Below are 12,005 nucleotides of genomic sequence, written 5' to 3' on the forward strand. Positions count from 1 at the left end.
GTTGGCAGTATTTTTCCTCTTCCATGATTTTCGTTTATCTCCCTACTGTAAAATAGACACTCACTTCTAAATATAAAATACAATTTACAATATAAAATTCGTAGCTAACAAAAACAGTGTTTTCAAGAAAGCTGGCTTTTTTGAACGGGCGGTTCTTTCCGAGTGTTATCTTCATATTTTGGTAGGCTTATTAAATATATCTATGTAGTATAAGCATATTCACATAACTAGAGTAGTTTTGTATGTGTTTTTAATAGAACTTAATAGTATGATTAGTATGATATGATTTTCAATGTTTGAATTTGTTATACGTACATGTAGCAAAAAATAAAATACTGCTCTACCTTTTGAAAATCTAATATGACATCTCCTTACATTAAATTTTGTGCTCAGTAATATATATTTGTATTCTGGCTTTCCAGAACATCATGTATAATTTGGTTAAATGGCCGCTAAACCTGGTCACGGAGCAACAAGTGATGTATTTTGGCTGCTTGTTGCAGTGGTTCTCGACCCTTATGAGACCACAGCTCAGTAAATTTATTTCTTACAAGTTGATGCCCTGATCCCAACAATTCCACTCATAAATATATTTCTGAGCTTTAAAGTTTATATGGAAATTAATATGCAACCTTAATTAATATTAATATATCAAGTATGGCATAATCAGAGTTCAAATATTTATAGACTTGCTGTTAAATATAAAATTAGTTTTAAATTTGTCGTCAACCCCTGGGTGCGGCCCGCCGGTTGAAAAACAGTGGCACTAAAACAGAAGCAAATAAGACTGGCCACAAATGGGAAAAATCTAAAAATAAATCTGGAGTGGACCTACAGTTTGAAATGAGGTCCGGAGCACTCTGCCTCCACTGTGGATTGAACCTCAGACCCCTTCTTATTACAAGGCAACAGCATTACTCTATTGCACTCCAGAGGCCCATTCATGATTATAAAAGGAACATTCCATCAAAAAGCAGGCCTTTTCCATCAATAGTACTTGCAATTGTTCTCTGTGATTTACAGGCTAAATGAAATCTTAATCTCTGATGAAGTAGCTAACAATCTTGTTAAGTATAGAGTATATTCAGACCTAAGCAACACATGACAGTGGAAGGGTGACATTGAAGTGACAAGTGACATGGGCACCTTCAGTCTGTAAGCAAGCATCCACCACGCATGCACAAACAAGACCGAGGCGACATGGTGTGTGCCATTGAAGGAGCTTTCAGACTGAAGTCACAGATGACAAGCGACACAGACTTCTTCAGTATAAAGCAAAACATTCACCGTGCACGATACATGCCATTGAGAAAACAGTCTTGTCCGAGCAACATGCAAGTGATATATTTAGCTCATTTTCCCATTTCAATCCAAAAGGTTGAATGGATTACTGCTTCCAAGTGATACATGTCTCTTGTTGTTTCGGTCTGAAAGTTCCACTTGCAGCTTATGTTCCTTTGGTTCGAAAGGTTGCATTTATTCCTAAGGGTTGGTTTCCAAGCACGTCACTTCTGTCTCAAATCTCCGTTAAACAGGATATATATACACACACTCACGTAATACATATACTTCTGCATATGTGTTGTGAACAGTAAAGATTTTTAATTGTCCCAAAACATCGAATATTTTGATACTAACATTTGTTTCATATTTTATGACATCAACATTTAAATTGAGACACAAACATGTAAAAGCTTGTTTTAAGTCCATTTCATGGTCAGATGTGGTCCTCATTAGGATTTCACGTATAATTTTAACCCTAGCTTACCCGTGCCGTATGAGAAATTTGCATACCGGGGAGTGGCTCACAAACCACACTTTGTTTTATCACTATATTTCAAGAAACCATTTTATAATTGATACACTGCTTCCTTTCCTGATTATATATGTGCAGCTATTTATTAATTATAATAATTACAAAAAATACTATCATGAGACACATTCAAAGATGGCACCTGATATGCCCACCAAGTGCATTTGCCTCTTAATTACATTAACATGAGCAACTACAAAAGAATTCAGTTCTGACAATGACACAACTAAACATCTGACTAAACAACAACAAACTTTCCCTGATTGTTGATAAGACAGTTCTAATAAATTTTAATCTAGTAAAACAAACAACAAAATTAAATGTAATTATTAACAATGAAGTCGTCAAAGAAAGCAATGCAATAAAATTCTTAGGAGTATGGATAGACACAAACCTGTCATGGGACATGCAAATTACTATTTTATTTCAAAAGTTAACCAGGCTCTGCTACATGATGAGAATCCTGAGAAATGTCTTATCTTTAAATAATTTAAGGCCAGATTCAACTTGTACTTACATATAGTATCTCTTTCTGGGGCAGTTCACCCAAAATGCAAAAAATTTTATATGGCAAAAACGGATATTAAAAATTATGAAAAATGTGTCCCCTCTCAAGCCCAATGAAACAAATTTTCAATGAATTTCAAATATTATCTCTTCCATGTTTGTACATATTAGAAACATTGTTCTTTATTCACACAAATTCTAAAATCTTCTCAAAAAATCTGAACATACACAAATACAGCACTCCTATGCATAACTCCCTCCACCTTTCAACTGTCCGCACATCTAAAACACATAATGGTCCAGGATTTCAAGGTGTAAAACTTTATAACAAACTGCCAGACAAATACAAGAATCATAATCCAATTAAATTTAAAATGACAGTCTAGAGCTTGCTAATGAAATATTTGTTTTATAGCACAGAGGAGTACTTAAAATCATATTTTTCATTAATAGATACGAGGGTCACTATTTATATTTTGAGCCTTGGCAACACTGATTGAAGTTAGGCGGGATTTGACGTTCGCACGGAATCGTCTGGCATTATTGACCATAACGTACTTCAAATGGTTTGTCAATAGCTTCATTTGTGTTGTTTATGTTGCCTTGGAGATTGCATGACAACAATAAAATGGAATTAACTCATGAACATTTTCATGCGATGATTTTTTACGATTTTCGACGTGCATTATCAAGACAAGAGTGTATCGATCAACTTACTTCCACATTTGGCTATGAAGCCCCATCCTTTGCCACTGTGAAACGCTGGTATAACGAATTTAATCGTGGCCGCCATTCGCTCACCGACGAGATTCGCAAAGGTTGTCCAAAATCAGTTGTTGTTCAAGAAAACATTGATGCTGTGCGAAACCTAATACTGCAAGATCGTCATGTGACATACTGTGAGATTGAGGCAACCATAGGCATTGGTTCCACCAGCATATATAAAATATTACATGATCATTTAGCTGTGAGAAAGGTATGTTCTCGTTGGATCTCACACAATTTGACAAAAACTCAAAAAGACGCTCACGTCAATTGGTGCAAAACAAATGCTCAATAAATACAATCGTGGTGCTTCAAAAGACGTATATAAGATTGTAACAGGTGACGAATCATGGATATATGCATATGAGCCGGAACTTAAACAGCAGTCGACTGTATGGGTGATTCAAGATGAACCCAATCCAACAAAAGTTGTTTGCGCTCGAAGCACATCGAAACAAATGATCGCCTGTTTTTTTTGGGATAACTGGTCATGTGGCAACTGTGCCTTTAGAGGAACGTAGAGCAGTCAACTCTGAATGGTACACAACAATTTGTTTGCCAGAGGTCTTCGGTCAAATACGGAAAACAAACAAACGTCGTCGGACCATTCTTCATCAAGACAATGCCAGCTGTCACACATCTCGTCTAACAACCGACTTTATGAACAGTCAAAAAATCGAATTGATGGATCATCCGCCGTACAGTCCTGATTTGGCACCCAATGACTTCTTCTTGTTCCCGAATGTCAAGAATAAATTGCGTGGACAACGATTTTCGTCGGCGGAAGATGCCGTTGATGCGTTCAAAAACCATATTATGGAGGTGTCTCAAGAAGATTGGAAAAACTGCTTTGACAAATGGTTCGAACGAATGCAAAAGTGTATTGACCATAAAGGAGAATACTTCGAAAAACAATAAAGCAGTTTTCAATGCCAAATTCCTGTTTTTTCATTGTTAGGCTCAAAATATAAATAGTGACCCTCGTATAACCTTTGATTTTTCTTCTCACTAATACACATAACCTTTGATCTTTCTTATATTTTTATTTTTTATGTTATTTTATACTCTTTTATACTTTTTAATATACTTAAGTATGTGTTAATTCCTTTGTACTCAAAATTATACATGTAATTGACCTATCCCATATCATAGTGCTTTTTGTACTCATATGATCAAGTGGATGGAAATAAATCTATATCTATAAGTACATTTATGTTTTTATAAACAAAAGTAATAAAGAAAAAAATTCTGAACATCCTAGGAGACGAATGTAATTTATTTTCAAACAGTTGTAAAATATAAATAACAGAGGTTTTGTGCCTGCAAGGCCCTCCCCGGTAAGCTAGGGTTAAAATTGTATCTGGACCACTATGTAATATGTGTCCACTGGGATTGGCCAATATCTGCCTCTTTACTGCTACATCATGTAAATTTATTTTAGCTAGTTGTAAAATATGTAAGTACAAACCTGTAAACTCATAACCTTAACTTGAAGTGAAATAGGTTAGCTGTACTTGGTAAAAAGCCAAAAAAGCGAAAATTTCAGTTTCTTTTTCCAAAAAACCTGGTTTTTTTATCAAAAAAAAAATGTCCCTTCAAAAAAGCCAGGCTTTTTTGCAAGATGAAATAAAAGATTTGAAATTTATAGTGCAGAAAAGTAACCTACCTATATCCTTCTATCTAACACTTCTTTCATATTTAAAAGAACGTTACTGGTCACGAGAAGTGTTCAATTCCACTCTGGTGGATAGTGATTTAGGAATTGGGAATCCCCCACTATGTGGTACTGACTTCACATGCACATTGGCATATGCATATGATTTTATTCTTCGAGGAATAGCCACATATTACAGTGCAGCAAAAATGACAATCTGTCATGTGGTCCCTTGCTTCAAGCCATATCATAGATACATTAAAAGGTATTGAAAGAATACCGTTCAACCATTCCCTTAGTGTTACAGCATGGCTATGACATGTACCATGTGAGGCCCATGGGCGATCTTGATCTCCCAGCGACAACCAAAGTACAGTTGGTACACTATCTTTATACAATCTGTGATGTTTTTACATTGCAATTTTGGAGATAATTGGTCAGAAATGTAACAGAATGTGTTAGGATGATATACACAGCTGAGGGGGTTCTTTCAGTTGACATACTTTATCACTGCACAATCCACTGTGTCACTGCACAAATCAAATGCAGTAAACTGCATGTTTATTTATTACGATATATAGTAATATCCTTTATTGTAGCAAACAGGGTTACAATAAACCTCACATACCAAGACATAAGAGACAACTGAAGGTATATACGTATGATGATTTGGTACGCAAACAGTTTGCAAGTGTTGCCTGATTACAAGAAAAGCGGAATTCAGTGGTGTATACATTACCCATATTATACCAAATATGACGTCATGCGTATCTTGAAAAATGGTACATTATGGAGAAAAATGAGTGGCAAATCCGAAATTTGTTGAGAACACATATTCAATAACAGGATACAAAATGGTTGTTCCCTAGTGTTATCAACATAACTTCACATGGTTGTAGGACTCTAGGAACATTACTACATTTTAGATTTTTTAAATCACTTTGGTTTATTGGAGGAGACATGAGGGGTCTCCATATAGACTGCTCTTGTTTAAAATTTATACTTTCTTCTTCAAATTGTGTCTTTTTCGGGGGAGGGGATACCAAAATTCCCCTTCCCACAAGAGCATGATCCTTTCAGGGGGGAAAATCCACTGTCTACAGTAAATAGTCTTTCTTCTACAACCTTTTCTTTGTGCACCACTGCACATGCTACAGAAGCAAGACATAATACAGGCAATGGAAGACATGCCCTTTATATTTGTCTACATAAACATCTTTTTGGAGATGATGAGAAGAAAACATAACTATAAGATCTATGGTAGTAAACGTAGTACAAATCTAAAAATTATATCTTATGCTTAAAAACAAACAGTTAGTAAATTATAGCAATTACATTGAGTTTAATGCACTTATAATAAAGAGGTAAACCAATCTAATCATTTATCATCTACAGTTAAAAAGAGTTGTGTATAATGACTGAACATGCAAAGAAGAAAATGTAAACTTACCAGGCATTATTGCACCCGACTAGCAAATCACGTTAATGCATTTGCACCTGATAAAAACAAAAAAAAAACATTTCATTAATAAAACAAATAACCCACACATTTCATTTTCATGCTAATTTTTATAAGACTACAAAAATTTACAAACCATATGTTTGATTTACTTGTATTTAAATCAAGGTGGATTGATTTAAATAGCGAATTACAACAGATATTCTTTTTTAAAATATCAGATTTAAATCTCTTTAAATAAATATTTTATACAATAATGTACATAAGGTTTTGTAGATATCAAAATCACTTTTGGGGAGAGTACATTAAACTCGCAATCATTTAATGGGGTTTATTAGGCACTAAGAAAGGAAAATAATATCATAATGCATTACTACTTTGAACTCATTTATTTTGTCCTTTTTAACATTGCTACTTACTTTTTTGCATTGCGGAACACCTATAAGGTGTAATTATGAATTTCTCACGAAAATAATTTCAATTTTTCATATTACGAGTAATTATTGTTGTTCCTTTTCTTTTCGCTTCCATGACACAATATGACGCGAGCGTTCTGGATCATCACGCGCCGTGCTTGTGTTTTGTCGATTTGGAGTGGGTATGCAGTCTTTCCAACTTTCTAAACAAAAAAAATACCTACTTCCGTGTTATTAATTTTCTATTTTTTCCCATGCTTGAAATTATGCTAATACATAAAATTTGGGGTCATATAACCATTGACGGATAGCCCCACGAACCATTCACGGTAAGGTTAGGTTAGGTTAGGTTAGGCAAGCATAGGGTAACAGTTCCATATATCGGAGACACATTTCTTCATTTTTACACAAGAAACTACTTACGGAAATGAGTTTTTCTAAGGTTTCCAACGTTCGCCGAGGTATTTTCTTTCATCGTGGAATCTTTTTGACCAGGAAATCATGTATTTTCAAGAGAAATATCTCACCGATGCACAATTCCCATTGCTCTTGCTACGTGAACTGGATGCTGCATACGTTTGATGACGTAACCTCCTGTCAGTGTTTCCAACCCCCTTTTTCTAACTATGCTTGCCTAACCTAACCAAACCTAACCTTATTGGAAATGGTTCGTGGAGTATCCATTAATGTTTCGTGGGGCTATCCATCAGCTACCCGTGCATAATGTACAATTTGCACACGTGACAAACACGATAGTAGGTATTTTTCTGTGAATAAGGTTGGAAACACTGCATACCCACTACGGTAGTCAAGTTTTGCCTGTCATATTGTGCATTATGCAAGCGAAAAAAGGAATAACAAAAATTACTCTCTATGTGAAAAATTGTGTTTGTTTTCGTGTAAAAGCATAATGGCACCTTGAACTATGTTCTGCAATACACAATGGTTAAGTACGAACAGTGACGTGCACTGAGGAGTAGCTAGTCTAGCAGAGATAGATCAATCAATCTCACATCTCGAATTATATTCAAATCACAATATTTATTGTCTTGTTAAAGCCACCACAGCTCATACGCAACACTTTCTTTTCCACGCGCTTCTCGTCCATCGGTGTTCTCCGCGGGCTGGCTGGATACCCTAGCTCGCTCATCTTCCGCCAGACCAGTTTTCAGGTAGAAATGGCCGGCCCAAGGAAAAGGAAGATTTCTACCTCTACCTCTCTTGTCCCCTCGCCCCCCCCGCTGCAATGGTTGAAAGCCCAGGCTTTCAGGTCCCCCAGTCTATCTCCTATAGGACAGATAGGGGATTGGTTTCTCATAGATTTTTTGTAAATCCTGTAAAGAACTCAGGGTAAAATTTTCTGCAGTACTTATGTTCTCTGTATTTACACAACCTTTTACACGTTGTACAATATGTGCGTATATATAATATGGGATGTAGTTTTATTATTTATGAAATGGGAACGTGTTATGTGCAGACAATGATGTTATGCTTTCTTTCTGTTTTTCTTTTACAAATATGGAATATATAATGATTAAATTACAAATATATGCTCAGGCTCTATCTGACTCTCGTTTTAGTAGTGTTTTATTTAAATATACTACTCTTGGTCTCTAACAGTCATAAATACGGATGTATTTATTTGGGCAAGAGAACGCGTGTTCATATTGTTGTTGGTTTGGTTTATTTTACTTCGCTTTTCTGCCACATTTGGTTATCGCGAAAATGAGGATTGAGTGATAATATGATGAAATTGGTTAAGGGACCTCATATGAACAATCCAGGCCAGGATTCGAACCCGTGATGAGTGCGCATTCTTGTCCTATGTGTTGCAGTGAATAATGAAATAATTTGGAATAAAAAATGTATCTCAGAACTCAAAAAGTCAAATGAATATCATTGAAGAAACTACAAAGAAGTGTGTTGTGTTTTGTTACCTGTCACCAAATCAACCAAGTGTGGGGGACTGATTATCATAGCGCGCTACGACACCAGGATTTCCGGGTTCGAACCCCGACCCAGGCATGGGCGTTCCCTGTGCTCGTCTCTTCATCAATTTCATCGTATCTTCGCAATTAACCAAATGTGACAAAAAAGCGATGCTAAGTAACAAAAATGAAATCAAATCACTGATTGATTGCTCAATTTGGTTCATTTTACTTCGCTTTTCCGCCACCTTTGGTACAACAAAATAGATGAAGGAACACACACAAAGAACACAAATGGCCAATCCGAGATTCGAACCCAGGATCTCTGGCTTAGAGTCAAATCAAATAGTTTTTTTACTTTCGAATGTGGGTGCGGGTTACGTCTACTTTTTTCTGGTACTCATTCATAATTTTCCAATATTTTCCTGTTATTGACATTCTTCTTTTTTGTAGGAATACTGGCCCTAAAGGGAGGAGGGGTGTGACCCACACCAACCCCCCCCCCCCCTTGAGCACGCCACTGACTGCTACCCCAAGTGTCGATGTCACCGCACGTCACTGAGTACGAACCATGCAAAACACAAAATATTCGATTTTAATGTGTCTCCGATATATACTTCCACCTTTCATATTCGAAAAAATTATTTTTAGATTTTCCATTTTTCAAAAAAAAGAGGCCATCCCTATTTTAGGTAAGAATTTACAATATAGAGAAAGTCTCCAATTTCGTTAATTTTCGGTATACTAACTAATTTTGGCCTCCTAATCACGAATCTGTTGTAAAAAACCGCGGGTCACGTCTGGAAATTGTACATTTTGATGAAAAATTGTTCGTTAGCGCCAAAAACCATCCACGGGTAGCCCCACAAACCATTGACGTTAACCCCAAAAACCATCCATGGGTAGCACCACAAACCATTGACGTTAGCCTCAAAAACCATCCACGGGTAGCCCCACGAACCATTCACATGAGGTTAGGTTAGGCCTGTTAGGTTAGGTTTCATTAGCACTCATTTTACCCCTAAATTCATCGAAAAAATAGGGATCGTACTAGAATTGAACATCATAAATCATTTTCTTGTAAAACAACGGCGTGATTGGACACAATGACAGGAGATTACATTTTTGTTCGTAAAACTACGCGTATACACCTATATATATAAAAAAAATCAATCGGCTTTTTTTCAAATTTTCAGACGTGACCCCCGGTTTTTTTTAACAGATTCGTGATTAGGAGGTCAAAATTAGTTAGTATACCGAAAATTAAGAAAATTGGAGAATTTCTCTATATTGTAAATTCGCTCCCTATTTTATGTATCAATTGCTTATTGAAACACAGAAATCTAATATTGCCATTGTATGCAATTTAGATAGTCTATGCAACACAGCTTTATATCAAAAGAGGCTTGTGAATCGCATTCTGTGTGTGTTAAAGTACATATGTGAAGCTGAAAAACCACTCATATATAAACATTTTTAACGAATATTGATCTCCATATACAAGGATTGATATATATTATAAAAGCATTATTGTACATGGTAAACTGGCAGCTATGGTCAATGTAATAATCTGTGCATAGTAACGATTATGCACCTTGTTCATGTATCTTATGGATGATTTTAAGTTTTAATAATGTAATTCACCTTGTTACAAGTTTTAATATATATAATTATGAAGTTCCAATCTTGAGATGTTTAATTCTGTTTATGTCATAAATATAAGGACATAACAAAATGATGACTAAGATTAAAGAAGATAAATAATTACTACTGTAAGTAGAATTATAGTAATTAAGTCTATGGAAAAACACATAAGTTTTTGCATTTGAGGCTTATGACCCAAGCCAGGATATAAATTTGTACATTAAAAGATTCAAGACTTTCATTGAGGCTAACGATATACAAGAAAGGAAACGAGTGTTTACTCTTATTTCTGTAATCGGTAGTTTACCATATCAAGAGCTGGAACACAGATTAAGTCCAAAGGATCAACAAGATTGCACCTTGGAGGAACTCTTTGCTACATTGAGAAAAATATATGCACCACAAGTTAATAAATTGATTCAATGATTTGCTATTATGCAAATAAAGCAAGAGCAAGGTGAGACAGCTACATCGTACATAAATCGTTTAAAAGTTGAGTTTACAACAGACGAATTAAACACGCATCTTAGAGAGAAACTCGTGTTCGGACTACCCGACAGTCTAATAAAAGATAGATTACTGTCAGACATGCCCAGCACATTCAAAAAGGTTTGTGATGTAGTAACAGGTGCGGCAGTGAAACGGGCGATTTGGCAACCCTGGAAATAGCAAGTTACGTAAGCAAGCAGAAAACGGGAGTGGTGCCATCTGGACAACAAATCTTTGCCATTGACACTGATATCGGTGTTCAGTCGAAATGGCATCGTGGACCGGTGAACAACGCGCTTTTTCCGTGAAGGCGTTTTACAAAAACAACGACAGCTACGTGGCCGCGCAGCGTGTATTTCGTGCCCATTTCCATCTCGCACGTCATGCCCCAGTCCCGTCGTCGCATGCTATCAAATTGTGGGTACAGAACTTTGAGGAAACGGGTGATATGGTGAGAAAGAGGGGTGGAAGTGCATGTGTGTGACGGAAAATGGGGGCCACCTGCGTGATGTCATTGTCAAGTGATGGACATCTTGTGCCGTGACATGTCTGTGCAAGATGTGCACGTTGTTCAGAAACATTCATCACAAATTGCAAGCATTGTAAATTCATGTTGTATTTGTTTGATATCGCTGTGAATAAATTTATATCTCTGGTGGAGGTTTCAAAATCGCCCGTTTCACTGCCGCACCTGTTACTTCAACATGAAATGATACGTACAAATAAAGTAAACCAAAATAGATTTTTGGTAGGTGCAAGTAAACAGGTAAACAGGTACAAGGGTCACGTAGATTCAGTACAAACAATTCATTTGGTAAAACTCATTCTTCAAAGAATCAACAAGATACAAGAGAATCAAGATTTCGAACAAATAATGCATACAAAGGCATGCCACAATCTAAACACCATACTGCATTTAGCCAAAAATTTGTATCACTGCAAAATCAGGCAAGTGATATAAAATGTAAGCACTGTGCAAGGTTAGGTTGTACATTCAAAGAGAACTGTCCTGCAATCAATGCTATTTGCGGCTTCTGTAAGAAGAAAGGACATTTCTCGGCTGCATATTTTGAAAGAAATAAACAATGGAACGTACCTACAGTCAATCTATCTACTATGTACAGGGTAAGTCAAAATGATGGACCCGATTACAGAAATTTATTCTGTGAAATCTAATAAACATATGTTATTGTGAGACATACGCTTTGAAAGGTTAACTTTCAAAGTTTAGTTTCCACGCAGTGTTTCCACTTTCTACCGCTAGGAGTCAGCAGAGAGCAGCGAGCAGGAAAATGGCATTGAGTGGAGAACAGAGATCTTTCTGTGTGCT

The 12,005-nt window shown here is 36.2% G+C and overlaps 1 protein-coding gene across 2 annotated transcripts in view; it reads right to left on the reverse strand.

Moving 5' to 3' along the window:
- The window catches only part of stmA (Protein EFR3 homolog stmA), a 59,056-nt gene that overhangs the window by 36,827 nt on the left and 10,224 nt on the right, over positions 1-12,005 (reverse strand). For both annotated transcript variants that reach the window (XM_083139510.1, XM_083139506.1), the window contains exon 2: positions 6,190-6,236. In XM_083139510.1, the coding sequence (XP_082995636.1) occupies positions 6,190-6,196 (7 nt within the window). In that variant the 5' untranslated portion in view covers positions 6,197-6,236. The remainder of the gene's footprint in view (positions 1-6,189; positions 6,237-12,005) is intronic.

The sequence above is a fragment of the Lepisma saccharinum genome, chromosome 1 (assembly GCF_977018435.1).
Source record: "Lepisma saccharinum chromosome 1, izLepSacc3.1, whole genome shotgun sequence".
Taxonomy (NCBI): domain Eukaryota; kingdom Metazoa; phylum Arthropoda; class Insecta; order Zygentoma; family Lepismatidae; genus Lepisma; species Lepisma saccharinum.